This window comes from Crotalus tigris, unplaced genomic scaffold (assembly GCF_016545835.1).
Source record: "Crotalus tigris isolate CLP2741 ecotype Arizona unplaced genomic scaffold, ASM1654583v1 scf7180000020588.15403103151:6194809, whole genome shotgun sequence".
NCBI classification, from domain to species: Eukaryota; Metazoa; Chordata; class Lepidosauria; order Squamata; family Viperidae; genus Crotalus; species Crotalus tigris.
The window spans coordinates 788,237-815,436 of NW_024098092.1; the positions used below are offsets into that span (position 1 = coordinate 788,237).

Below are 27,200 nucleotides of genomic sequence, written 5' to 3' on the forward strand. Positions count from 1 at the left end.
CCGGCGGTGAGGGGGGGGGGAAAGGCCTTTCAAGCGGCGGCGTCTTTCGCGCCTTTTTTTCCCTCCGGCTCCGAGGCAGCCGGGGCGAGGGCGGAAAGGGCCGCGGAGGCGTAACCCCCGGCTCGGAAGAAAGCGGGTGAGCCTTCGGCGGGAGGCCGTGGGAAAAGTAGCCGAAGCGGGCGCGGGGCATGCCGGGAGTTGTAGTTCCTGGGCTGGAGCGCCTCTCTCCCTCAGCGTCTCCCCGGGCGAGATGTCGTCGTCGTCGCTGCTCTCCGTGCAGGAGGAGAACCGCCTCCTCCAGCAGGAGCTGTCCCGCGTGGAGGACCTGCTGGCCCAGAGCCGAGCCGAGCGCGATGAGCTGGCCATCAAGTACAACGCCCTCAGCGAGAGGGTAGGGGGGGCGAGGGGGGAGGGGGGCCCGGGGGGGGAGGGGGGAGGGGGAGGCGGACGGGGGGCCCGGGGGGGGAGGGGGAGGCAGACGGCTGACCCTCCCCCTGAGGAGATTCTGCTGCCCCAGGGGAGGGGGTCTCTCTCGCGACCCCCCCCCTCCACCCTGACAAGCGTTTGGCCTGGAATAGGCCTTCCAGGAGGGTCCCTTGTATTAAATAATATAAATAGTGTGTTTATATTGTACACTACACACACACACACACACACACACACACACACACACGTCTTATGTGTAATGTTTATGTCTGTGTTTGTGTATATATACGCGTATGTACGTATGCATACATGAATAGAATGGAGTAGAATAGGAATAATAACGAATAGAATAGGAATAGAATAGAATAGAATGAAGAGGGAATAGAATAGAATAGAATAAAAAAGTAGAATAGAATGACAATGGAATAGAATAGAATAAAGAGGGAATAGAATAGAATGAAGAGGGAATAGAATAGAATAGAATAATGGAATGAAAAGTAGAATAGAATGAAAATGGAATAGAATAGAATAGAAGGGAATAGAATAGAATGAAGAGGGAATAGAATAGAATAGAATAATGGAATGAAAAATAGAATAGAATAGATTGAAGAGGGGATAGAATAGAACAGTAGAATAAAGAGTAATAGAGTAGAGTAGAATAGAATAGAATAGAATAAAGAGAATTAGAATAGAATAGAATAGAATAGAATGGAATGGAAGAATGGAATAGAATAGAATAGAATAGAATAGAATAGAATAGAATAGAATAGAATAGAATAGAATAGAATAGAATGAAGAGGGAATGGAATGGAATGGAATAGAATTAAGGGATGGGATGGAATGAGAATGAGAAGGGAATGGACTGAGAGGGATCTTGAAGTCCTAGCGGACAATCAAATATGAGCCAGCAGCCAAAAAAGCCAATGCAATCCTAAACTGCATTAGCAGAGGGATTGAATTAAGGCCACATGAAGTCCTAGTACCACTCTATAAAGCCTTAGTAAGGTCCCACCTGGAATATTGCATCCAGTTTTGGTCGCTACCCTATAAAAAAATATGTTGAGACTAGGAAGTGCTGAGAAGAGCAACAAAGATGATGAAAGGCCTGGAGGCTAAAAGACATGAAGAACGGTTACAAGCATGGCTAGTCTAGTGAAGAGAAGGACCAGGGGTGAAATGATAGCAGTGTTCCAATATTTGAGGAGGTAGTTTCCAATGGCTTGTGCTTTGTCTCAGCTGGAAGACGCGTTGCGTCTGGAGACAGGAGAGCCAGACAGCCCGGAGAACAAGAGCCTGGCCAAGCAGAACGTCGAGCTGCGCCGGCGCCTGGAGGAGGACCAGGGCTCCTACAAGCGCAAACTGCAGGCCTACCAGGAGGGACAGCAGCGGCAGGCGCAGCTGGTGCAGAAGCTGCAAGCCAAGGTGGGTTGGGCAACCGCTGGAAATACCTACTGCACGCCTCCAGCTGCTACAGGCTCATTGGGAAGTGTCACAGTAGCTCTTTTGATTGCCAGGCGCTTCCCTGCCTCTGGGCTGGGTCAGGGCTCTGGGTTCCAGTTCACCTGAATCCGATCACGGAGTAAAGTTTCAGTGGCCTGCAAGGATTTTTCCTCTCGGCTTTACGCTACCAGGAATTTTTAAGCCTTTGTTGGGTCTCCTAGTCCAATGGTGGCGAACCTATGGCACGGGTGCCAGAGGCGGCACTCAGAGCCCTTTAGGTGGGCACGCGCGCCGTCGCCCCAGTCCTAGGCCTTCAGCTGGGTTTTATAAAACCTTTTTGCTTTAGGCCTCCACTGCCGTGTGCAAAAAAAAAAAAAAAAGGTTCAATCAGTCAATTTCAGCTTGTCGCGGGGAAAAAAAAGATCTTGCAAAGTTGGAATTGATTGATCAAACTTTTTAGTCCCACCCAGTCTGCTGTTACCACCGCAGCCACGCCCACCCAATGGGCCACACCCACCTGGCACCCGCTGATGCATAAGTGGGTTTTGGGTTGCAGTTTGGGCACTCAGTCTCTAAAAGGTTCGCCATCACTGTCCTAGTAGGTGGTACTTAGAAAAGCCGTAGTTTTGGAGGAATTCTCCCACTACAATTCCTCAGGTTTCTTTAGGTGGAGGAGAAAAAAAGGCAGCCCGCTTTAAATTGAAGCCATTAGGCCCTCTGCCAGGGTGAAGTTAACTCTGGCATTGCCAAGGCCGAGCTAGCTTTTCCTTCAAGAAGACCTGTCCTGTCTTGGAAGCCAGCACAGCTTTTCTCTCTGCGAAAAGGATGGCTCTGTTGGACCAATAGCTGCAATTGTATCTGCTCGGCCCAATTTTCTTTTTTCTTCCCTTCTAGGTTTTGCAATATAAGAAGAAGTGTGGGGAACAAGAGCAACAGCTTCTGGAGAAATCCACAGAGCTGGAGCATCAGCAGCTTGTGGTGAGGGCCGATGTAGCAAGCCAGGGCAAGCCCACTGGGCCGGGGGGGGGGGCTGCTTAAGTTGCGCTGTTTTTGCAGCTGGCGCCAGCTGCCTGGTGCACAGAACTCCATGTTCTGTGTGTGAATTGTGGAGGCAGTCCTCCATCTCTCTGTCAGGATAATTTTTTTTCACCGTGCTACCGCTACCTTCATTGGCCCACTTTCTCTGCCTTGGGGCCGGTTAATCTCGTAGCCCAACGGCACCGAGCTCTCACAACAAGGCACAAGTCCTTCAGAAGCAGCAGTGTGAACGGAGGGCCCAAGGGTGGTTGCAAACTCATGTTCATTTGTTGAGCTTGAAGCTGACCAAGATTTAAAGCTTTCCCAAAGGACCCTGGGAGCTCCCAAGTCTCGGCCACTCAGCAGCCGCCCAGAGTGGAAGGCAAACCTCTATCCTCCTTGGCTCTGTGGCATCAAGAAGCCACTTTTCTCCAGGAATTGGGATCTCGGGGTGAGGGGAACTTTTTCCAACCTAATAAGGGATCCGGTCACGGAGTTTGTGCCGAAGGGAGAAGTGGCCGGGCTTTAAGCAGATGTTCCAGAAAAGTGACTCCCTCCAGCTTAGAAGAACCTCAGCTAAACCCTGGCAGGTACGCCGGGACCTCATTCTTCCTTTTGTTCTCTGCCACCTGAACCCTTCAGGGCCACTTAGACGTGTCTGATTCGCATCTGTGTCATGACGAAGATCATAGCAACCACCTGGAAAACGCGCTGATCCGTTTAGAAGAAGAGCAGCAAAGGTGAGGCGGAAGAGAAGCTACGGCTGCCCACTTCTCTGTCGCTGTGCTAAGTCTGACTCCCTGGCGTGTGCCAGCTTTGTCTTGGACTGCCTCCGGTGCTCCCAGAAGAAGTGGGGCAAACTTTTCCTCGTCCCGCTGGGGGCTTTGACGATGACGCCCTTTCCTCTCTCACCGTCAGGAGTGCCAGTTTGGCCCAGGTCAACGCCATGCTGAGGGAACAGCTGGAGCAAGCCAACGTGGCCAACCAGGCCCTCAGCGAGGACATCCGAAAGCTGACCATGGACTGGACGAAAGCCCGAGAAGAGCTGCAGCAACGAGAGGCCGAGTGGAGGCGAGAGGAAGAGGTTTGAGGCTGGAGACCTGCAGGGATAGGAAGTGTGTGGGTGTGCGTGGTGGTGGTGGTGGTGGGGAGAATTCATTCCAGATTGAATAAGCTGGGCAACAGCTTGACCACATCGGAGATGCACCCAAGAGGTTCCTGTTGTTGGGGACCGAGGCAGAAGTTAGAGTCCCTGCAGAAGTCAGTAGGAGCTGTCCTCCTCTCTCTCTCTCTCTCTTTCTCTCTCCCATCAGTCGTTCAACAATTATTTCAGCAGTGAACACAGCCGGCTGCTCACCCTCTGGCGGCGAGTGGTCAGCCTCAGGAGGCACTTCAGCGAAACGAAGAGCATGACGGAAAGGTTAGTTTTGGGACTAAAGGGGGGGGGTAGGCAGCTTCTGTGAGTTTTAAACTGGAATCAGCCGAACGAGAGACCCTTCAGGAATGGCGTGTTTTGCAGGGCAGCTGACTTCCCAGAGCTACGGGGGCCTTTTCCCAAGCAAGCAGATTCAGGCGTGTCTATATTACGTTCAGCCTCCGTTTGACCCTAAGAGACTTTTGCGCCGCTTCTGGGCTGTGCTGCGCTGCGCTGGCGTGCCTGTGTCGGCACGAGATTTCTTCCACTCTTGCTCTGCCCGTACCGCTGAGAAGGCCAGGCGGTTCTGTTGTGACTCCTCGCCAGCCAGTGGACCCGGCAGCTGAGTCTGAGGAATCAGGGGAGGAGGAGGAAGAGGGGCCTGGAGTGACATCAGAGTCAGAGGAAGGCTCTGAGGAGCTCCAAGACTTATGGTCAGGCGAGGAGCCTGGCCCCTCTACTCGCGCTCAGGCTGAGACACAACTGTGCTGGGAGCCTGAGTTGGACAGTGATGAAGAACAGCTGGGACAAATCCCGGATGCACCAAAGCGCAGGCAAGAGAAGCGAGTAGGACAGAGGAATGCAATGGGGCGGCTCCAAAGGCAAAGGAGAAGGCATTAGGAAGCCGCGCCTTGGCTGAATTCTAAGAGGGAAGGTGTGGGAGGTGCTGGTTGCCAAAGGCAGCCGTTCGTGTTGAGGATCGAGTTTCTGTGTACTGCGTTTGTTTGCCTTGGACATTGACTCAGGCCTGTGAATAATAGGTTCCAGCCAGCTTGTTGGAAAGGGGTTTCTCTTGTGAGCGTAACAAGAACTCACGTAGGCTGGGACAGAACAGGTTCGGCTTGGTTCCCTGCTCCCAAAGTTCTACTTTCCTTGCACTTGCCTGAATCGCGACGAGGGGCCTAGGTGCGGTAGCCTCACGTTCACTCACTCCTGCGCCTACCTCCAGGGAGCGCTTTTAATGGGAGCCCTTCTTCTGTCTCTGCCACGCCAAGGTTCCGCTTCCTCCTGTAGGGACCTCTCGGCGCTGAAGAGCGAGCTGTCCCAGGCGGGCCGCGCGGTGCACGCCACCTGCCTGAACCTGAGCGGCCGCCTCCACCTGTCGGAGAGCAGCGCCAGCGCAGCGGTGGAGAAGCAGGTGCTGCTGACAGCCCAGCTGGAGGACAAGGTCAGGGACGTGATCCAGCTGCAGGTCCGGTGTGACACGGAGAAGGTGGAGCTGAGCACCAGGTGGGCTTAAGGGGGTGGGGGGAAAAGAGGACGAGAGAGAGGACACGCTCTGAAATTGGCTCCGCTCTGTGGAGCTGGGGAGGGGCCAGCCCTGGGCCGCGAGACTGACTTGGGGGCTTCCGTCTGCCTTCAGGCTCAACGAAGCCCTCTCAAGCCTGGAGCGCCTGAAAGGGCAGAACCTGGAGAAGGGCAGGACAATTGAAGGCTTGACCCACAAGCTGGAGACCTTGGTGAGAAGCGGAGGCAGGAGGCTGGCCTCGGGGGGGGGGGGGGAGGACGCTGTGAGAAACAGCCCCAGCTGAGAGAAGGCCGTTTGGGACACGGGGAGGGAGAGGAGAGGCAGACTGGGAACATTCCAGCAAGGCTGCCTCCCCAATGGCCCTTAACTTGCAGGAAACGTCCCGTGCGCAGGAGCAGGCGGTGGAGGTCGAAGCCCTGAGGAGGGACACTGAGAAGCTGCACCAGGCGCTGCGAGAGATTGCCCAGGTACCGCCTTCCCTGCACACTCCCCCCCCCACCCCAGTTCTTGGAAACGGCTCACTTCTGGTCTCTCAGGGGTCAGGCAAGCGAGGGGCTTTCCTGCAGTCCGATGGGAGATTTCCTATCGCCCCTCCCTCAGGCCGCGATCCTGGACACCGAAGGCGCCAGTCACCTCCCACCACCGCCCGACTCGCACGCCCCCGACGGCACCGGCCTGCGGGCCTTGTCCTCTCCCCTGCGGGGGTCCTCGCCTCGACGCAGCCCCTCCCCTGCTTTTGCCGCCTCCACCCTGGCCGCAGTGCAGTCTGCCCTGCAGAAACGCCAGCTGCAGCTGCAGGTGAGGGAGGGAGGGGCAGGCCCCCCCCCAAAAAAAGGCCGTTTTAAATGTGAACATTTCATTTTTTTATCGAATTGGGAATGTGCGGGCCCGACGACGTTCAACGTTTTGGGGCCGTAAGCCACCCAGAGTCGCTTCGAAATGAGGTGGGCGGCAAAATAAAAGGCGGGATGGGGCCGGGGGGGGGAGCGTCCTGCTCCCTTCTCCGCTGGGAGCTTGAGAGGCGATGCGGAGGGTGGCCCACATGACCCCCCCCTGCTCCTCTCCTGGGAAGCCCCCTCCTCTTGCCACAGAGGGTGGCAGAAGACCAGGTTGGTTTTGGGTGGGTGGGGTGGGGGGAGGCAACACACACACTTCCCCCATTTTTCTGTTGTAATTTCTGACTCTTCCGCTTCCCCAAGACTTAATCTGTTTTGGGGCAACCTCCAGCCATGGGGATGAGAAAGCTTCTAGAGCAGTGGTTCTCAACCTTTTTAATGCCGCGACCCCCCCCCCCAACCGGTCCTAAGTCAAGGACTACTCAACCGGTCGTAAGTCGAGGACTACTCAACTGGTGCAGCACCGTTTGCAGACTGGGACTTTTGGCGGGCTCAGCAGGGCAGAGACAGCCTGGACAATTCCTATTGGCTTTGGAAAGCCAATAGAATTAGACTCTATTCAAGAGAGCCTATTCTATTGGCTTTCCAAAGCCAATAGAATAAAAGGGAGTAGCACAGCCAAGGAAAAGGGGGGGAAAATGGCGGACTGCGTTGTTTGGCGACCCCCGTGAAATGGTTCTTCAACCCCAAATGGGGTCCCGACCCACAGGTGGAGAACCACTGTTCTCAAAGGAAACAAACACACAAGAAGAAGACAAATCCCACCCTGAGGCTATTCTCCAACCCTCTGGGCCAGCCCGGGGAGCGTAGACGAGTGTCAAAATCCAATTATATTTCATCCCTAGTTATCAACTACAGAAAACCCCATTTCTGCCTTCCCTGGATTCTGCCATACGATGAAGGGAAGGGGGTGAACAAAGGGGCTTTATGGCCCTCACTTCCTTCGGTACACTTCAAAGGAACTGGATGTGTGTATCACCAAAAGGACTAACCATAACAATGGGGCTATTACCTTTCATCTAATCCTCTCTGAAGTCTCCATCCAGCCGGCCGTAAGGAAAAGGGGGTGGGAGTGTAATGCCTGAGACTGTCGCTGGAAGAAGGGGGTGATTGGGTGGGGCTGCTGGGGAACCCCTTAAAACCTCGAATGGGAGAGCTTGGACCCCAAGTCCTGTCTAGAACGCCTGCAACCATTTTCTCTTAATAAAGGATGCCTGTTGGAAGAACCATTCCAAGAGTTCTGCCTTCTTAAGATGCAAAGTGGGGTGGGCCCTTACATTGAGTATCCTTACAGTTTTCTGCATTGGCTGCAGTCTGCTTTCCTTGGCATGGAGCGTGCACATGGGGGATCCCGGGAACGAACACTTCCTCCTGGCCTGCCCCAGCACATGACTTCGTTTATTATCGCCCCCCAGGAACTCCGGGGCAAACATGAGGCCGCTGAAGAGCTGGCATCCTCCCTGAAGAGGCAGCTGGCCGAGAGTAACCACGAGCGGCGATCTCTGGAGCAGACCGTCCTGCAGCTGCAGAGTGAGGTGGAGAGTCTGGGTCGGGCCGGGGATGAGGCAGGCCGGGATGCCAGCCACTTCCGCTCAGCGGTCGAGTTACTGAGCAGGTAAGAGGAGAAGCCCAAACCACGCTTTCCAAACTGGCCAAAGTTTTGGGGGGGGGGAAACGGAGGGGCTTGGTGGGGTGGGGCGGGGCAGGCCCGCTCTGTCTTTCTGGGTGAGCTGTGGGAAGCCTCATTCAGGGCCGGCATCCGTGCTCGGCGTTTGGGCTTTGTCGGGTAAAGCAGAGGAATATGGACTGGAGGCTCTGGGTGGAGCTGATTCTGTTCCCTTTGCTTCCCTAAACTTTCCCCAGTCTGCAAATTCGGACTGAGAGAATTACCCCAAATTACCCAAATGCTACAATTTGCTCTCAAGTGGGTCTAGTTCAGGGGGAGGCAACCTGGGCACTTTTATGACTGGTGGACTTCAACTCCCAGAATTCCTGAGCCAGCATGGCTCAGCTTGGAAACCTCTCCCTTTCCCCTCAGCGTGGCTGGCTCAGGAATTCTGGGAGTTGAAGTACACGAGTCATGAGGGGGCCATAGTTCCCCCATGTTGGCTCAGGAATTCTGGGAGTTGAAGTCCACCAGTCATGAGGGGGCCATAGTTCCCCCATGTTGGCTCAGGAATTCTGGGAGTTGAAGTCCACCAGTCATAAAAGTGCCAAGGTTATCTATCCCTGTCCTATACCATATATACCCTATACCAGGGGTAGGCAACCTTGGCTCTTTTATGACTTGTGGACTTCAACTCCCAGAATTCCTGAGCTGGCCTGGCTCAGCTTGGAAACCTCTCCCTTTCCCCTCAGCGTGGCTGGCTCAGGAATTCTGGGAGTTGAAGTCCACGAGTCATAAAAGAGCCAAGGTTGCCTATCCCTGATCTAGTTAAACTACTTTGCTTTATTAACAAAATCTGACAAAATGAAATTCAATGGTGAAAAAAGCAAGGTTCTACATTTAGGCAAGAAAAACCAAATGCACAGGTATAGTGTAGGGGGTATCTTGCTCAATAGTAGTAACTGTGAGAGGGACCTCGGAGTCCTAGTGGACAATCACCTAAATATGAGCCAGCCATGTGCTGCAGCTGCCAAAAAAGCCAACACAGTGCTGCGCTACATTGACAGAGGAGATCAAGATCACGTAAAGTGTTAATACCACTTTACAAGGCCTTGGTAAGGCCACTCTTGGAATACGGCATCCAGTTTTGCTCACTACGCTGTAAAGACTCTAGAAAGAGTACAGAGAAGAGCAACAAAGATGATTAGGGGACTGGAGGCTAAAACATAAGGAACGGTTGCTGGAATTGGGTATGTCTAGTTTAATGAAGAAAAGGACGAGGGGGGACATGAGAGCAGTCTTCCAGTATCTCAGGGACTGCCCCAAAGAAGAGGGAGTCAAGCTATTCTCCAAAGAAACCTGAAGGCAGGACAAGAAGCAACGGATGGGAACTAATCCGGGAGAGAAGCAATCTAGAACTAAGGAGAAACTTCCTGACAGTCAGAACAATTAACCAGTGGAACCACCTGCCTCCAGAAGCGGTGAATGCTCCAACACTGGAAGTTTTTAAGAAGAGACTGGACAGCCATGTGTCCGAAATGGTATAGGGTTTCCTGCCTGAGCAGGGGGGTTGGACTAGATGACCTCCAAGGTCCTATTATTATTACTTGGGGAGCTAATTCCTGGTGAAGCCCGCATGGCACCCACTTCACCCAACGCGTAATTTGGGCTGTAGCGGCTTCTGAGGCCGTAAGCCCCCCCGTGGGCTCTCTTGTGATGCCCTTCGAGCAAAGGCACCGGCAAACGCCTCCGAAACAGGGCTGCTGGGGGCCAGCCTGGTCTTCCTCTGCTTTTGAGAGGCCTTGGGAAGGCCAGGAGCTGCCTTGGGCTCTCTTCCCTGCTGCACCCCCACAGGGTTGTCTTCCCCCCCCCCCTCACCCCCATCAGCGAGAAGCTGTCCTTGGAGAAGAGCCTCCGGGCTGCGGAGCAGGAACTGGGAGAGGTGCGTCAAGAGAAGGAGAGACTGCAGCTCAGCAGCAGCGACCTCCAGCATCGGTGCATCACCTTGAAGGAAGAAAGAGAGGAGCTGCTGAAGGATCGGGAGCGCGCCTGGAAGGAAGTGGAACAGAGGTAGAGGGGGGGGGGCTGGGTTGGTGGCCCCCTGCCCAGCCAGAAGCGGAGAGGCCTCGTTCAGGGCTCAACCCCGTCCCCGGCTAAGCCGGTGGTGGGACACTGGGGCTGGGAGACTATAGAGGACCCTGGTTTTGGCAGAAGCCCTGAAGGCCATTGGGGGGGGGGGACTCTGCCCTGCCCTCCTCTGGCTTGTCTGCCTCTGGCCTTCGGAGCCTGCTGCATTCAGCCGGGGCCCCTGCGGTGGTCCTCCTCTCTTTGCCTCGCTGACAGCCATAAGCAGCTGGAGCACCTGGAGGCCGCCAAGTCCAGCCTGAAGAGCGAGCTGGTGCTGACGAAGGAAGCCCTCAGCCACGCGACTCTGGAGAAGGAGGTGTTGGAAGAGGAGAAGGCCAAGGCAGCCGAAGCTCTGGCCAAGGCAAGGCGGCCGCTGGAGGTTCAGGCCGGGGAAGGGGCAGGTGATGCGTTGGGCCCACTTCGGCTGGACCAAACGGAGCCCTGGCTTGGACCCCCAGGAAGCCCTTCGTCCTGAAGCTGGTCGTGGCCTCCCCCCTTTGGAGAGGCTCCTCTTGCCACCCTTGTCTCCTTTCTCCCCCCCCCCCCAGAACGAGGGGAGCCGGGCCGAGCTGGAAATCACTCTGAACCGGCTGAGGGCCGAGGAGGCCTCCCTGCGCGATTCCCTGGCCAAAGTGAGCGCTCTCAACGAAGGGCTGGCCCAGGACAAAACGGAGCTGAACCAGATGCTCATCCAGGTTAGGGTTGTGAGGGGCGCGTCTGGCCCCGGGGTGGGGCGAAGGGGACTGCCCTGGGTCCACCACTGCTGCCGAGCGATGCCCGAGTCTCCCCCTGCCTGTCTCGCGTGCGCATGTGCAGCGCAGAAGCCCGAACTCAGAGGCTGCAGCCTTTGCTGAGGTGATCTCTCGCGGCGGAGTGTCCCACGCACCGCAGTGGCCTTAAGGGGAAGGGGGCAGATGGAGGGGTGAGGACAGGAAGAGGCGGTCTCTTCCCCTGGAAAATGCCCCGCGGGCGGGCAGGAGGAGCAGCACCTACCATCCCTGACAGCGGCCTTGGCCACCTTTTTTGGGCAGCTGGAGGAGGAGAAGACTTGTCTGCTGAGCCAGAAGCAGGAGGCGGAGCTGGAGAAGGCCTGCATCCGGGACGACCTGGCCCGCTTGCTGCAGGAGAAGCTGGAGCTCGACTCGGAGCGCCGAGGCCTGGGCCATTCCCTGCAGGCAGTGGAGCAGAGCCAAGAGGCCCTGGAGCGTGAGCTGCTGGCCCTGCAGGAGGAGAAAGGGCGGCTCCAGGAGCAGCTGGAGCAGGTAGTGGGCAGCTGCGGGGTTCCCAGGCCGAGGGGGCCTCCTGTTCAGCGCAGAACCCTCTTCCCCTCCAGCTTTCTGGGCTGCCCTGCAGGCAGGACATTGGTTCCCAGTGAAGCGTCTTGCAAAATCTGCCAGGTCCAGCAAGTGCTCCAAGCTGCTTTAAGGGAATCCTTAGCTCCGGGGTCTTCAAACCTGGCTACCCGAAATCTAGACACGATGGACGTTAAGCTAATTTGGAACACCGTAGTTGAAATTACAAGTAACATTTTAAATCAGGGTACAGCTACGTACAAGTTAACACTATATTGGTTACTGCCTTAACTGATCGAGTTATAGTTGGCGACGTGTTAATTTGAACGTGATATAATAATGGAAACGGAGGGGGAACGTTTGAGGATGTCACCTGAGACACGTATGAAAGATTTTTTTTGTTATTGGACCATTGATCACCCGATCACCACGCTGCTTCCTTAATATTTGGGTTTCTGTAAAATTGGAAAATGAATAACACTTGGTTTAAAAAAAAAAAAAAACTAGCCCTTTTATGACTTGTGGACTTCAACTCCCAGAATTCCTCAGCCAGAATTCTGGGAGTTGAAGTCCACAAGTCATAAAAGGGCCAAGTTTGAAGACCCCTGCCTTAAAAAAAAAAAACCAAGTTTTATTCATTTTCCAATTTTACAGAATTTTTCCAATTTTACAGAAACTTGGCCCTTTTATGACGTGGACTTCAACTCCCAGAATTCCTCAGCCAGAATTCTGGGAGTTGAAGTCCACAAGTCATCAAAGGGCCAAGTTTGAAGACCCCTGCCTTAGCTAGACCCGACTCTCTCTGCGCTGAACAGCCCTCGCCGTCCTTCCTTCTGTGTCCACGATCCGCCCTGGGGGGGGGGTTTTCCGCCCGGGTGGGGACTGACCTCGGCCGAGCCTTCGGCAACAGCCCCGCGGCCTTTCTCGCCCCGTCCTCAGTCGTCCCGCCAGAGGAACGCAGCCGGCAAGGAGCTGGGCCAGGCGTGCCAAGAGCTGGAACGCCAGAAGGAGTCTGCGCTCCGGCTGGCCCAGGAGAAGGAGGCGTTGATGAAGGAGAAGGCCGGGCTGAGGGTGCAGGTGGCCGCCTTGGAGCGGGAGAACCACGGCCTGGTGGAGGAGCTCGCTGGCCTCAGGTGGGTGCCCAGGAGACTCTCCAACGGACGCCGGCGTGCTTACCACCCCACGATGGCGTGGCAGCTCCTGTGCTCAGACTGACAGAAGAGCCGGAGGAGCTCAGCGGCGGTCCCGTTCCTCTTTCTCAAAGGGTGACGGTTGCCAGAATTGGGTCTTGGGGGGGGGCTCTTCTTCCACCCACGCAGTAGCCGAAGCCATTTTCTGTCCTGGGGGAGCAGACGGGCCTGGGCTCGGCGTGCCCTCATTCTCTGGTCCCCGGTGACTAGCAGGCCTACATGTGCTGGTGGGGGGCAGGTGAACCCTCAAGCCACAGTGGAAGGCTTGACTGCAAAGAGGATGAAGCTTAGCCTGAATCCCCCCCCCAAAAAAAACTCCCCCCCCCACTCCCCAACCTGACCAGGGCGATCTTTGTTTTAACCAGGTCTGGAAAGGACTCTCTGGAGGCCTCGCTCTTTGAGACCCAGCAAAGGCTGGCACACCTGGACTCCCGGAGGGAGCAGCTGGAAGCGGGCAGCCAGAGCGTGATTCTAGCCAAGGAGACCTTGCAAGGTAGTGGGAGAGGGAGGGGAGGGGAGGGGGGAGCCCTTCCCTTCAGACCCTTGCTGGGAGAGAGAGGGATGAGGGACCCCTTTGGTGGGGTGTGAACCCACTCCGGGAGCCACTTCATCTACCTCCAGCCCAGGAGAGGGAGCTGGCTCAGGGCCAGGCTATTTGCGAGACTGCCTACTACCTCATAGTTCCCTTCGTCCGGTTAGATCCCACAGGCTGAGCCTCCTTCAGGTCCCGTCGGCCAAGCAGTGCCATTTGGCGGGGCTGCGGAGGAGGGCCTTCTCTGTGATGGCGCCCACGTTTTGGAACCAGCTCCCCCCGGAGATTAGGACCGCTCCCACCCTGTTGGTTTTCCGCAAGCTGCTTAAGACCTGGCTTTTCTGGCAGGCCTGGGGTTTATAAAACCTGACCCTTGGATGACTGTTCTTGTACTGTTTCTTTTGTTATGTTGTATGTGTTTTTTATTGTTAGCTGCCCAGAGTCCTCCAGGAGTGGGGCGGCTTACAAATTTTAAAAATAAAAATAAATAAATAAGCTGTGCCCGGGTGCCAGGATCTCCCCTTCTCCTTAGCACGTATTTGTGGCCGGAGGAAAGGCAGGGCAGCCCTCCTTCGCAGCCCCCCCCCCCAATTCTATCTATCTTACCCTGCTCTTGCCCCTCCCCGCCAGCGGAGCTTGCCAACCTACACAAGCAGATGGAGATGGAGGTGAGCCGCCTGGAGAGAGACAAGGAGCTGGTGGCCCAGAACCTGGCCCTGGCAGAGCAGGAGGCCCAGGCCGCCCGGAGGAACACGCAAGCTACCCAGGCGGAGGTCGAGCGACTCCAGCGGGAAAAAGTAGGATGGAACCCGGGCTGGGGCGGGAGGTTGCCGGAGGGAAGTCCCTGGGGAGAAGGACTTCCAGCAGGTGCCCTTAGGGCAGGGGAAGCCGGAGGGCCCAGCAGGAACACCACACCATCTTGCGGCACTGGCGTCCATAATTCATCCACTGGCTTTTTTGGGGGGGTGAGGAAATGCCGGCCCTGCAGCCTCACGGCTTTCTCCACGTGGGGAGAAACCGGGGGGAGAGGCCAGGACTGCCTGGCCCGTCTTGGGACAGAGCAGGTGACGCCTCCCAACCAGCCCCTTAGTCTTACCTGTCTCTCTCTCTCTCTCCTCTCTCTCTCCTCCTCTCTCCTCTCCCTGTCCTCTCTCCTCTTTCTCTCCTCTCTTCTCTCTCCTCTCTCCTCTCTCCTCTTCTCTCTCCTCTGCCTCTCTTTCTCTCCTGTTTCTCCTCTCTCCTCTTTCTCTCCTTTCTCCTTTCTCCTCTCTCCTCTCTCCCCTCTGCCTCTCTCTCCTCTCTCCTCTTTCTCTCCTCTCTCCTCTCTCCCCTCTGCCTCTCTCTCCTCTCTCCTCTTTCCTCTTTCTCTCCTCTCTCCTCTCTCCTCTCTGCCTCTCTCTCCTCTCTCCTCTTTCTCTCTCCTCTTTCTCTCCTCTCTCCTCTCTCCCCTCTGTCTCTCTCTCCTCTCTCCTCTTTCTCTCTCCTCTCTCCCCTCTGCCTCTCTCTCCTCTCTCCTCTTTCTCTCTCCTCTCTCCTCTTTCTCTCCTCTCTTCTCTCTCCTCTTCTCTCTCCTCTGCCTCTCTCCTCTCTCTCTCCTCTTCTCTCCCCTCTTTCTCTCTCTTCTCTTTCTCTCCTCTCTCCTCTCTTCTCTCTCTCTCTCTCTCTCTCTCTCTCTCTCTCCCCCCCCCTGGTCTGGGCAGGAGGCGCTGCGGCAGGAGCAGGAGGCCGAGCGAGGGCAACTGAGGCACCAACTCAGACAGGAGTGGGAGGAGCTGCTGGCCCAGCACGAGGCGGAGAAGGAGGAGCTGAGCACGGAGGTGTCGGCTCTGCAGCGGGAGCGGGACGAGGTCCTCCTGCTAGCGGAGAGCGAGAAGCAGCAGGTGAGGAGGGGAGCCCTTCGGGCACAGTGGAGGGCCCTGGGGTAAGGGAGGTTGCCGAAGGGAAGGTTTTCTGGGGAACGGAGGTAATCCTTTCCTGCGGTAAGGAAGAGGGAAGAAATGCCAATCATGCAAGTGATGCTCCTAGCTTGTATAAAGGGGTCTGAATCTGCCGGATTGTGAGCATCGCTGGCCGCTGGTCCTCCGCTGTTGGGAGGTGCGTCGGTTGTGAGGTGCTTTCCCGTGACTGACTCGCTCCTGCTCCCTCCCCAGGCACTCTCTGTGAAAGAGTCGGAGAAGGCCGTCCTCCTGGAGAAGCTCCTGGCCACCCAGCAGAGCTTGGCCGGCCTCAGCCTGGACCTCGAAAGGCAGAAGCACGAGAGCCGCAGCCGCCAGGAGCAGGACCGGGTAGGGGGGACTGGCGGGCCCTGGAGCATTTTCCCAGGATAGGGCGGAGCCTTTCTCTGCCAACGGATGAACTTCTGTGACCAGACCAGTGGCTGGCCCTTCCTTCCTTCCTTCCTTCCTTCCTTCCTTCCTTCCTTCCTTCCTTCCTTCCTTCCTTCCTTTCCTTCCTCCCTCCCTCCCTCCCTCCCTCCCTCCCATTGATCCCATCACCCCCTTTCTTCCCTCCCTCCCTCCTTTCCATTGATCCCATCCCTCCCTCCTTCCCTTCTTTCCCTCCCTCCCTCCCATTGATCCCATCCCTCCCTCCCTCCTTCTTTCCTTCCCTCCCTCCCTCTCTCCTTTCCATTGATCCCCTCCCTCCCTCCCATTGATCCCATCACCCCCTTTCTTCCCTCCCTCCCTCCTTTCCATTGATCCCATCCCTCCTTCCCTTCCTTCCTCCCTTCCTCCTTCCCTCCCTCCCTCCCTCCCATTGATCCCTTTCCTTCCCTCCCTCCCCCTCTCCTTTCCATTGATCCCCTCCCTCCCTCCCTTCCTTCCTCCCTTCCTTCCTTCCTTCCTTCCTTCCTTCCTTCTGCAACTGGTTCGTTGAATTAGGAACGGCCTGCCTGCCACATGAACAAGATGAACAGAGGCTGGATGTTGTCCACAGGAGGGGTCTGCACAGCCTCTTCTGTCTTGCCCTGGTTCTTTGTGTGTCTGGGGGGGGGGGGCTGGTTTCCGGCCAGGCGTGGAGCAGCTGACGGACTTTTGCACGTTTAACCAGAGCGCCACCAGTGCGTTGAAAGCAGAGCTGCGAAGCCTGCGCTCTCAGTTGGAAGAGGCCATCACGGGGCACAAACGAGAGGCCAAGGGCCTGCAGGACCAGGCCAGGGACCTGGCGAAGCAGCGGGAGTCTGCCTTCTGCGAGGTGAGGGGGACACACTCAGCGGGCACTCCGAGCACCACAGAGGGAGGGAGGGAAGGGCTGCCTTCTTCGATGCTCAGCCGCAGACCTTGGACGAGAGCCCGGCCTGCGGACGCCGCGTGCCGCAGAAACGAAAGAGACTCCCCCCGTCTAGGTGGAGGAGCTAAAGACGCGGCTCCAGCTGCTGGAGGAGGCCCGGGAAGCGATCCGCCGAGAGCTGGGGGAGGCCCACCGCAAGGTGCGCGAGGCCCAGGAGGCCGGCGATCTCCAGCGTAAGGAGGCGGCGGAGCTGCGCCGTGGCCTGAGCGACGAGGGCAAGGAGAAGGAGGCCTTCCAGAGGTCCAACGCGGAGCTGCGGCTTGCCCTGAAGCGGGCCGAGAGCGAGCGCATCAGGTGGGGCCCGAGCTGAGTCCCTCGGCTGCCGTCCCGTTCTCGTCTGCCGTCGCGCCACTAGCAGCTTCGTGGCGTTTGGACTGGAGACTTCTTCCTGAACCTCCGGCGGTTTCACAGCTCCCCAGCCCGCTCTGGGAAGCCCTCGGCCTCTTTGGGACCAGGAGGGGCTCGTGATTGCCCGGCTGAAGACGGTTCCTCCTTTTTCCCCTCCTTTTTTTTTTATAACCGGTTTCCAGTTTGAAGCGCGCAAGCGAGGAAAAGGACCAGAAAATGTCAGTCTTGGAGGAGGCCCAGGCAGCTGCTAGCAAGGAGGCCGCAGACGTGCGCAGCAGCCTCCAGGAGGTGGAGCAGTCACGGCTGGAGGCCCGCAGGGAGCTGCAGGAGCTGCGAAGACAGGTGTGGGCGCCGACAGGAGGAGCTGGTTAGGGGGATCCCCTAAGGCAGGGGTCTTCAAACTTGGCCCTTTCATGACTGGTGGACTTCAACTCCCAGAGTTGCCTGGCTGAGGAATTCTGGGAGTTGAAGTCCACCAGTCATCCAAGGGCCAAGTTTGAAGACCCCTGGTATAGACTCTCCTGCTAGATGACCTCCAAGGTATCCCGACTCTTTATGTTCTAGCCCAGGGCTCTTCAAACTTGGCCCTTTTATGACTTGTGGACTCCCAGAATTCCTCAGCCAGCATGCACACTGGCTGAGGAATTCTGGGAGTTGAAGTCCACAAGTCGTAAAAGGGTCATAGTTCCCCTCATGCTGGCTGAGGAATTCTGGGAGTTAAAAGTCTGCAAGTCATAAAAGGGCCAAGTTTGAAGGCCCCTGGTATAGACTCTCCTACTAGATGACCTCCAAGGTATCCCAACTCTTTATGTTCTAGCCCAGGGCTCTTCAAACTTGGCCCTTTCATGACTTGTGGACTTCAACTCCCAGAGTTGCCTGGCTGAGGAATTCTGGGAGTCGAAGTCCACCAGTCATCCAAGGGCCAAGTTTGAAGACTCCCTGGATAGACTCTCTTGCTTGAGCAAGGGGTTGGGCTAGATGACCTCCAAGGTGTCCCAACTCTTTATATTCTAGCCCAGGGCTCTTCAAACGTGGCCCTTTTATGACCTGTGGACTCCCAGAACTCCTCAGCCAGCATGCGCACTGGCTGAGGAATTCTGGGAGTTGAAGTCCACAAGTCGTAAAAGGGTCATAGTTCCCCTCATGCTGGCTGAGGAATTCTGGGAGTTAAAAGTCTGCAAGTCATCAAAGGGCCAAGTTTGAAGGCCCCTGTCTTCAAGTTTACAGACTCTCCTGCTTGAGCAGGGGGTTGGGCTAGACGACCTCCAAGGTGTCCCTTCCAATTTTTTATGTTCTACCTCAGGGGTCTTCAAACCTGGCCCTTTGATGACTGGTGGACTTCAACTCCCAGAATTCCTCAGCTAGGCACCCCTGGTATAGACTCTCCTGCTTGAGGAGGGGGTTGGGCTAGATGACCTCCAAGATGTCCCTTCCAACTCTTTACGTTCTAGCTCAGGGGTCTTCAAACTCGGCCCTTTGATGACTTGTGGGCTTCAACTCCCAGAGTTGCCTGGCTGAGGAATTCTGGGAGTTGAAGTCCACAAGTCATCAAAGGGCCGAGTTTGAAGACCCCTGCCGAAAGGGCTGGGGTCTCTCTGGCAGGGAGGGAGGGGGGATTCCCCATGGCTACACCTCTGTGGGGGTTTTCTTTCTTCTCTCATCCCCCCTGAACGTTGCTCCTTTCGGTTCTGTTTTGCCTTCCTTTCCATCGTGTGTTGATAGGCTTTGTCCGGGCTGCGGCAAGGGAGCCCTCCCACTTTGCCTCTATTTATTTATTTATTTATTTATGAGACTTATATACCGCTTTAAGTGCAAGCACTCTCTAAGCGGTGTACACCAGTAAGCAATGTATATATATATATATATATATATATATTTACATTGCCCCCAACAATCTGGATCCTCATTTACCTACCCCGGAAGGATGGAAGGCTGAGTCAACCTTGAGCCGGTGAGATTTGAACCGCTGACCTGCTGAACACAGTCAGCTAAAGTGGCCTGCAGTACTTGCACCCTAACTGCTGCGCCACCTCGGCTCATGCCTTTGGAGGACTCGCTTTCCTTCCTTCCCTGCCCGTTTCCCTCCTCACACACACACACACACACACAAACACACACACAAGCATTTGGGCCCGCTTCTCTTTTCTCAGGTCAAGATGCTCGACAGCGAAAACAGCAAGAAGGGCAAAGAGGTAGCCGAGCTCCAGACACGGGTTGCCCTTGACGAACAGCGGGAGGAGGAGACTCGGCGGGAATCCTTCGGCCTCAAGCAGAAAATTGTGGAGAGCGAGGCCGGCCGAGAGTCAGCCCGGAAAGAGGTGAGGCTGCCTCCGAGTTCGTTTCCTGCCGGACTAAAGCCTCCGCGGTGGGCTTCTCTCCCTCCGGCCTGGCCTCACCAAGAAAGGAGGACCGCGGACGGTCCTTACGACGTTCCCCTTCCGGATTCAACTCTGCTGCCTCCCAGTTGCCTCTGTACCCAACCTTTTCTCCCTTCAGCTCCACAACCTGCAGCGGAAGCTCATGGACCTGGAGCAGGAGTCCCGCCTACGGGAGAAGGGGCTGCTGGGGAGCCTGGAGGAGGCCCGGGTCGCCGAGAAGAAGCTGCTGGACGACGCCCGCAACCTGGAGATCAAGCTGGAGAAGGCCCAGGCAGAGGGGGCCGAGCTGGGCCTGCGGCTGAGCGCGGCCGAGGGGCGTGCCCAGGGCTTGGAAGTGGAGCTGGCCCGCCTGGAGGGGCTGAAACGAGAGGCGGAGTGCAAGCTGGGCAGACTCCACTCGGCCCTCCGGCGGACCCTGGGGGTGGGCCGCCGGGGCCGTGCCCCCGTAGCGAGGGTCAGCAGTGGCTCCCCGAAGATATTCTTCTCTCCTCCCAAAGGTAGCTCTCTTGGGCGTCTGCTTTAGGTCTCCATCGGGCTCTGGCGCTGGGCAGGCAGGCGACAGCCGTGTCCTTTTCCCTCTCTGCAGGAACCTCTAACGTCGAGGGGGCCAATGGCAGCCCAGCCTCATTGGCCAGCAGCCCGCTCTCCCTCCCCCTCTCACCGGAGCGCCCCCCGTCTCCCAGTCCAGCCGGGCAGCTGGTGGCCGATATCGACCCGGAAGTGGTTCAGAACGTGCTGCGAGACTTCCTGGAAGAGCTGAGGGAGGCCCAGCAAGAACGGGTATAGTTTTATATTATTATTATTATTTATAATTTATAATTTTATATTATTATTATTATTATTGATTCTATTAATAATTGTTCCCTATTTGACTCTAAATGTGCTGCTTTTCTTGAAGGGAAAGGCGGAAAGGCTAATAATAATAATAATAATAAAGTTGGAAGGGACCTTGGAGGTCATCTAGTCCAACCCCCTGCTCAGGCAGGAAACCCTACACCATTTCAGACAAATAGCTGTCCAGTCTCTTCTTAAAAACTTCCAGTGTTGGAGCACCCACAGCTTCTGGAGGCAGGTTGTTCCACTGGTTAATTGTTCTAACTATCAGGAAATTTCTCCTTAGTTCTAGGTTGCTTCTCTCCTTGATTAGTTTCCACCCGTTGCTTCTTCTCCTGCCTTCAGGTTTCTTTGGAGAATAGCTTGACTCCCTCTTCTTTGGGGCAGCCCCTGAGATACTGGAAGACTGCTCTCATGTCCCCCCTCATCCTTCTCTTCATTAAACTGAGGAGAGGAATCGCACTTTGGGTGGCTGCAGTGGCAGATGTCCCCCTCTCCCCCCCCCAAAAGAAACTTTGGGTGCATTTTCTTCTGTCTTTCCGGATCCAGGATGAAGTGCGTTCCCAGCTGGGTGCCCTGAAGTGTCAGCTGGCCGAGACGGAGGCCCAGCGTGACCTGGCCAGCGGCCGCGTGCAGCAGCTGCAGAAGCAGGTGGCCGCCTGCGAGGAAGGTAGCTTGCTTCTCTCTTCCCAGGAAATATAAGTGGATGTAGCTTCTGAAGGCAGAAGCTGGGGGGGTGGGGTGGCGAATGCTCCCTTTCACACTTTGCTTGTCGTGGGAGACAACTTTTCTCACCGGATACTTCCGGAAAGAAGACGAGCCCTTTCTCCCGAATTAACACGTGTCAGTTTGGTAAAGGCAGCCGTCCAAACAGCACAGTGGCCCTCGGCTACAGCGTCTGGCACCCAAGTCAGAAGGGTGCTGCTCAGTGAGATAACGTCTCCTTGGAGGGGTTCCTTCTTTGGGCTTGGCCCCCTGGTCACCGGAGCTGCCCCCCTGCCCCGCAGAAAGAGGGAGACAGTTCTGGAGAGCCCTTCCCTGAGCGCAGGCGCTGCTCCTTCTGCAGAGAGGCGCAGTCTGGACGGGAAGCTGACCGGGTCCCAGACGGCTTTGATGCTTCAGGAGGAGACCCTGCGCTGGAGTGAGCGAGAGCGCAAGGCCCAGGCGGAGAAGCTGGCCGAGCTGGAGCACGACCTGCAGGCGGCCACGAGCGAGCAGAGGGCCACACAGGTGTGCAGGGGGGGGGGCAGGTTCCTCCTCTGGCCTTGCAGAAGGGGGTGTGTAGGGGAGGGGGGATTCTTCCATCCTTCTCCCCACCATCTGAGCAAAGGGCGGAGCTGGAAATAACCGCTGCTCCCATCCAGCTTCCTCTGCTGAGTCCCAGGAGGGCTTCCCCATCCTGGCTCTCTCTCCTGAACTCCAAGCTCAAGAACCAGCCCACCGTGCCGTGTGCTGAGCCGAGGGGTGGCGGCAGAACCAGCTACGTCCCCACCCCCAGAGCTCACCGGTTTCCCAGCTGGCCATCTCCGGATCAGCTCAGCCTGTCCCAGTCGGCTAGCTGGAAACACTTGGCGATTGCCCTTCCCGCCCTCTCGCTTGTCCCAGGAGAAACTCAGCAAGATGAAGGCCAACGAGGCCAAGCTAGAGGTGGAGAAACGGCGGCTGAGAGACGCCCTGGGCAGTTCGGAGAGCCGCAGCACCAAACTGGAGCTCCTGCGGCGGTCGCTGGAAGGGGAGCTGCAGCGGGCCAAGGTGGTGCTAAGTGACCGCGAGGCTGAGCTCCAGCTGCTTCAGGAGCGCGTTGCCCTCATGCAGAGGCAGGTGAGCTCTCGGGCGATCACAGGGGACTGCTCTGGGCCCAGCCCTACCCATCCCCTTGGCGGCAGAGCACGGAGTGGAGTCTTTGGCTGTCAGCCAGCCTGACTTTGGCCCGTTCCCACCACGCTAGGTGACAGAGAGCGAGATGCGAGCCGGTACGCTGCAACGCTCCTTGGACCAACTCAACCTCTCGCTGGCCAAGGCTGCCGATTCCGAGAGCTCCCTGAAGGAGAAGGTGCAGGGGCTGACGGCCACCCTGTCCCAGAGCCAGACCAGCAGCGCCTCGGCCCAAGAGAAGCTGCTGCAGCTGCAGAAGGCCCTGGCAGCCGGGGCGCACGAGCAGAGGATCCTGCAGGTGGGTGTGTTTTGGGCACCCCCTTCGTCGACGGTGGCCGTCGCTCTGCCGAGAGAGATGGGACCCACCTCCATCCTCCTGTGTCCCTTCAGGAGCGGCTGGAGGCAGCCCGCCAGGCCCTCTCGGAAGCCAAGAAGCAGAACGGGGCGTTTTCGGAGCGCCTCCAAGCCCTGAACGGGCAGCAGGCCAAGCTGGAGCTGCAGAAGGAGGAGCTAGAGGGGATGGGGAGACAGCAGGAAGAGGCGAGTCGCTCGACCCCGCAGAGATGCCCTTGGCTTGCTCGCCATAAGGAAGCAGACCTGCCAGGCCCGTTGGAAATTTGGCTAGGCCGAGAGTCTTCCCGGGCATCCCTAAAGAGCTGGTTTTGCAGGCAGGGGTGAGTCATGCCTGGAAACTCGCCCTCACGTGCCCTCTTCACCCCCCGCCCCCGCCTGCAGCTGCTGCGCCAACGCCAGGAAGGGGAGGCCGTTGCCCTGCGGAAGCTGCAGAAGGCGCAAGAGGACCGGCGCCTGCTCCAGGAGCGCTTGGGCAGTCTGCAGAAGGCCCTGGCCCAGCTGGAGAGCGAGAAACGGGAAGCCGAGCACCTGTCCTTGCGTCTGGAGAAGGAGAAAGGTGCCCTGCGGAGGACCCTGGACAAGGTCAGTCGTGCGGCTTTGGGGGAAGCTAGAGAGGAGAGGCCTTGGGGGGGCGGGGGACCAAGAGCAGGTTCCCAGAGGGGAGGGGGCTCAGCTCCCAGATCTCATGTTAACCGAGTGGCTCCTGCAGAGTGTTTTTCCTCTAAATCCTCTCCTGCTGGTTGTGCGAGTCGCGGGGGGGGGGGGGCCTTTGTGAAGCAACTGAGGTGTGGTGGGATCGCCAGGTGGAGCGTGAGAAGCTGAAGACTCACGAGGACTCGGTGCGGCTGTCTGTGGAGAAGGGGCGCCTGGATCGTTCCCTCACGGGCGCGGAGCTGGAACTGATGGGAGCCCAACAGCAGATACGGCAGCTGGAGGTAACGGTGGCCACGGGCCCTGGCGGGTGGCAGCCTCCACCGGTGCCTGCCCCATGGACGCCGCCTCCTCCTCCCTCCAGCTGGGGAAGCCCCTGCCAGCTCCCTGGAGAGGAACAGGGCCCTCCACTCCCTGGCCCCTTGGAGGCTCCCCAGGGGTCAGTGCTGGCCCAGGTGGCCAGCCCAGTGGAAGGGGGAGACTGGAGCACGAAAACCGGTGGGACGCATCTCCACAAGGGAGCCAGATGGACGTTAACACCGACATTCCCTCGGCTGGCCCAGGCGCAGGTGGCAGAGCTGGAACAGGCCCGTGGGAAGAAGCCTCTTGGCCAAGCAACTGCCCCACAGCGGCAGGAGGGCGAACGCCGGAGCGATCCCCACCATCATGGCGGCAGAGGGCTGGAAGAGCAGGTGAGCCCCCTCCCTCCCGGGGACTCCGGCCCGGCTGCGGTGCTGCTCCTGCTCCTCCTTGCCTGGACACTGAAGGGGTCTTTCTCCCCACCCACCCATCCACCCACAGATCTCCACTCTGAAGGAGCAGCTGCAAGACACCCAGAAGGGGCAGCCTCGTTTCCCGGCTTCTCCTCTTTTTTCCGGACACTGAACCGTGGCGGCAGACACGCGGAGGGAGCCAAGCCCCCATGTCTCTAAAGAGCGCCACGGCAAGAAGGGAGCCTAGATTCACACGCGGTGCAAGGTAGTGCAAACCACAGTTTATCCCTTTCAAGAAGGCCTCGGTCCTTTGAAGAGTTTCGTTACTTCTCGGATCCAAACTGGATCAGAAGAAGCCCCCGTCCCCCCTAAAACGAAGCTGCCTGAGGCAGAGAACGGGGTCCTCTGAGCAGGTCTCTGGCTGGGGTGGGAGAGCCACCCCCACCTCCATTGGCTGGAGCAGCGTTTTATGACCCAGGATGGGCCAAAGGGCATTGGGGCTCCTTGACCAAGGTTTTTTTATTTTTATTTTTTTTTAAATCTAACGGTAGATCCTAATCAGGTGCGTATTTCTCTCTGTTTTGGCTCTTTATGTAGCCCCCCAATCAAGGAAAGTAGGAAGTCATTTTTTTATATCAGAGGAACTGTCCGTTTTGCAGGCTTTGCCCCTGGGCCTCGTAACGTAGAAGGGGGATATTTTTGTAATAAGACTTGAGTGTTTCCCACCCTCTGCCCCCTTTCTTTTTCAGAAGGGTGGTGAGAATGCAGGGAGGAGGGCTCCTGTCGCGCCATCACCCCAAAAAAACAAAAAAAAAAAACTTTGACTTACAAATCAAATTGTGACACGTTTGGTCTGTTTATCTTTTTTTTAATCGTTTTGTAGAAAAAAAAAAATAAGGGAGAGAACGGTTCGTACAAAAAAATAACAGGTTGCAATTACAAGACCCGGTTCGCTGGGTGACGGTCGGCATGCTGGAGGGACGGCAGTGGGTCCCTGCCGAGTCACGCCAGGAATGAGCAGCCCTGCAGGTGTGCCCCTGCTGCGGCGGGAGAGAGGGCCAAGGAGGGCTGCTGTTCCTCAGGGCGCGAATCGGTGGCGTCATGCGTGGTCCAGGAGCGCCTCCCCCGCTGCCACGGCTCCTTCCCGCTCAGCAGCCGCCACAACTCCGAGCACAAGAGGTGGCCATAGTCTGGCAAAGGCCGCTGGTCGCCATGATGCCACACTTGGAGAATCTGTCACGGCAGAGGTCGGCTAGGGGGTGGTAGGAGGAGAGGAACCATCAGGAGCACAATCCCCACATCTCCTAACTCCCCCACCCCACAGTTTTTAGGCAAAGCTGTCCCAAGTGCCGCTGGGAAGGGGGTGCCCCCAAACAGCCTTTCCAGCTAGTGGCTGGCCCTGTAACCTTTGCACCCGGCGGACGCACAAACCCACCCATTCTTTGTGCGTACCTCTTAGGAGTTCTTCGTGAGCACAGACCGTACGGACGCAGATCTCCTTATTGATCACGTAAACCCTGCGGAGACTGAACGTGGGACAGGTCAGAGAATTGCTCCCTTTGCACACTCCACCGCCACGGCCCACCGGGGAAGGAGGTGTGGAAGCTGCGTTAAAGCAGACCCCCACCACACCCACACCCCACCCCACCGACACGCCTGAATCGGCAGGCAGCCCCCAGAACTTTCCGCGGGACGACTGCAAGCACATCAGCTCCCTTGCAAGTCGGTTCAGGAGCCTAGCCTGCAGGGGGGGGGGTGGAGAAAGGTTGTAGAGTGTGTGTGTGGGGGGGGGTTTGGTCCTGCTCCAATTGCAGCCGCTCACCTGTAGAAGCAGATCTCATTCAGACACTGCTTGCAAGGCTTGTAAATGGAATACAGCCTGGTGCAGGGGTACTGCTCCTCCTGGCAGTCTGGAGACCAAGAACAAGATGGGGGGTGGGGGTGAAGCTACATTGAGTCTCAAGAGCCTTTAGCTTGCTTTGCACCCCTCCCCTCCCCAGCCCCATAGGCCTGGGAGCAGCATCGGCCTCTCTGGGACAGAGGAGGCATCGGGGGGGGGGGGCTGACACCAACTTGTCTGTTGCAGACCTCCGGAGGAGGCACTGATTTGAGAGCTGGCGACCTCTTACCAAGGGGCCCCGGTTCGGTGGGCTCCGTCTCAGAAACATCTGGGGGGGGAGGAAAGCCCAGATAGGAGCAAGGTGTGAGTAACTGTCAGTAACTGGGAACCTGGGGGAGGGGGGGCAGTGCAGGAAGACAGAAGGCAGGGAGGGTCTCTCTTCTGACACCTCCCCCCCCACCCACATGCTGCTCACCTGGGGTCGGGGCAGGGATGACCTCCTGCTGGTTCTGCTGCTGGGACTGGAAGTGCTCCTCCGGAGTTTGGGGGGAGAGATCTGAAGGGTGGAGGAGGGGGGGGTGCTTGCTTTAGACAAGCCCTTTATGACAGAGGTCCCCAATCCCCGCGCTGCGGCTCGCTACCGGTCTGCGGCTTATTCAGAACAGGTGGCGTGTGAGTGTGTGTGTGCTTGCACACAAAGCTCCTGTGAGCAGCAGCTGCTGGCTCCCCCTGCACAAAGCACCCATCTACTACTCACAAAGGAACTATTCCCCCCCCCCACCAGGCTGTCGAGCCAGAAAGATTGGGGACCACTGCTTTACAAGTTAGGGTTGGCCCTCCGGGTTGACTCACCGTTCCCGGCATAATCGTAGTAATCCTGGCTCTCTGGAAAGAAGGAAGAGGCCAAAGGTGATTCGACCTCCTGGAAGGAGAGCTGGGGGGGGGTCCACCCTCCGAGCAGGATCCAGACGGGCCTCGGACCCTTGTTGGTACTCACCGATTTCATAAGGGGCGTACGGGGGCTCGGGGTAGGCGGGGTCATCGAGGTCATACTGCCCCTGAGCCAGAAGCGCTGCTGCGAAGGGAGGAGAGGGGGAAAACTGAGGCCGGCTGTCCCAGGGTGGCCTCACATCTGCCCAGGTGGGGCCCTTCCCGGCATCGTCGACTCGGAGAGCCACGGCAATTGGGCACAAGTGGGCCTTCCCCCTTTCACGCTTCTTGACACAGATAGAAGCCAGGCGTCCCTTTCTGTGGGATCCTCACCCTGTGTTTGCGCTGAGCCCTTTGACACCCCTCCCCCATCACTCTCCCAGCATTTGGGAAAGAGGAGACCTCCTAGTATTTCATTACATGTGGCACTGTCCTGGGCACGTCCATCAAGTCATGGGATTGGGGTGGGTGGGGGAGTCCTGGGTCCCTTTGTCAAAGCAAGGCTGTCCTTTGGGTAAGAGGGGGCAGGAAGAGGGGGTGATTGGGGCCCAGCTTGATCCTTACCTGGCAGGCATAGGAGGAGGAGGGCCAGAAGAGTCCTCATGCTGGTCTGGGGGTAGCTGAATTGGAGCCGAGCTGAAAAACGGGGGACACTCATTAGTTCTGCCTTCCAGTCTTGTTTGGGTTGGAAGGCAGAAACACCCCCCCCTTTTAATAGCCTTTAACACAGAAGCAAACTTGGTGTGGTCCCCGAGCTTTCACTGCTAGTTGGGGGCGGGTGGGCGGGCTGGATCAGA

At 57.2% G+C, this 27,200-nt stretch overlaps 2 protein-coding genes across 6 annotated transcripts in view; one reads left to right on the forward strand and one right to left on the reverse strand.

Moving 5' to 3' along the window:
* Positions 1–24,451, forward strand: CROCC (ciliary rootlet coiled-coil, rootletin). 4 transcript variants are annotated; one of them, XM_039367339.1, is made up of 36 exons: positions 1–136; positions 235–391; positions 1,663–1,848; positions 2,761–2,844; positions 3,526–3,623; positions 3,802–3,967; positions 4,197–4,303; positions 5,312–5,527; positions 5,661–5,757; positions 5,921–6,013; positions 6,147–6,344; positions 7,858–8,057; positions 9,936–10,118; positions 10,392–10,536; positions 10,724–10,870; positions 11,207–11,440; positions 12,407–12,600; positions 13,023–13,150; positions 13,820–13,986; positions 14,890–15,069; positions 15,340–15,474; positions 16,241–16,384; positions 16,536–16,774; positions 17,011–17,170; positions 18,979–19,146; positions 19,325–19,703; positions 19,793–19,986; positions 20,590–20,710; positions 21,107–21,270; positions 21,646–21,861; positions 21,989–22,213; positions 22,306–22,455; positions 22,651–22,851; positions 23,073–23,204; positions 23,484–23,612; positions 23,722–24,451. In XM_039367339.1, exons 2-36 carry the CDS (start codon positions 251–253, stop codon positions 23,803–23,805), a joined length of 5,805 nt encoding a protein of 1,934 aa, XP_039223273.1. In that variant the 5' UTR covers positions 1–136; positions 235–250; the 3' UTR covers positions 23,806–24,451. The 4 variants fall into 4 exon arrangements, with proteins under 4 accessions (XP_039223273.1, XP_039223272.1, XP_039223274.1 ...); XM_039367338.1 differs by having other exon boundaries at positions 1–391; XM_039367340.1 differs by having other exon boundaries at positions 1–391; positions 11,207–11,437.
* MFAP2 (microfibril associated protein 2) overlaps positions 24,162–27,200 on the reverse strand; it is a 5,348-nt gene continuing 2,309 nt past the window's right edge. The window contains exons 2-9 of one of the 2 annotated variants that reach the window (XM_039367356.1): positions 26,968–27,039; positions 26,471–26,548; positions 26,326–26,358; positions 25,949–26,029; positions 25,763–25,801; positions 25,456–25,543; positions 25,086–25,159; positions 24,162–24,885 (exon numbers count right to left, since the gene is read on the reverse strand). In XM_039367356.1, coding sequence (XP_039223290.1) covers positions 24,782–24,885; positions 25,086–25,159; positions 25,456–25,543; positions 25,763–25,801; positions 25,949–26,029; positions 26,326–26,358; positions 26,471–26,548; positions 26,968–27,039 — 569 coding nt within the window. In that variant the 3' untranslated portion in view covers positions 24,162–24,781. The remainder of the gene's footprint in view (positions 24,886–25,085; positions 25,160–25,455; positions 25,544–25,762; positions 25,802–25,948; positions 26,030–26,325; positions 26,359–26,470; positions 26,549–26,967; positions 27,040–27,200) is intronic. The other variant, XM_039367357.1, reaches the window with a different exon arrangement.

Coding starts and splice junctions, on each gene's coding strand:
- CROCC (XM_039367338.1), top strand. CDS start 251: ATGTCGTCGTCGTCGCTGCTCTCCGTGCAGGAGGAGAACCGCCTCCTC. Junction 8,058..9,935: donor GCGGTCGAGTTACTGAGCAG/GTAAGAGGAGAA, acceptor CACCCCCATCAG/CGAGAAGCTGTCCTTGGAGA. Junction 10,871..11,206: donor TGAACCAGATGCTCATCCAG/GTTAGGGTTGTG, acceptor TTTTTTGGGCAG/CTGGAGGAGGAGAAGACTTG.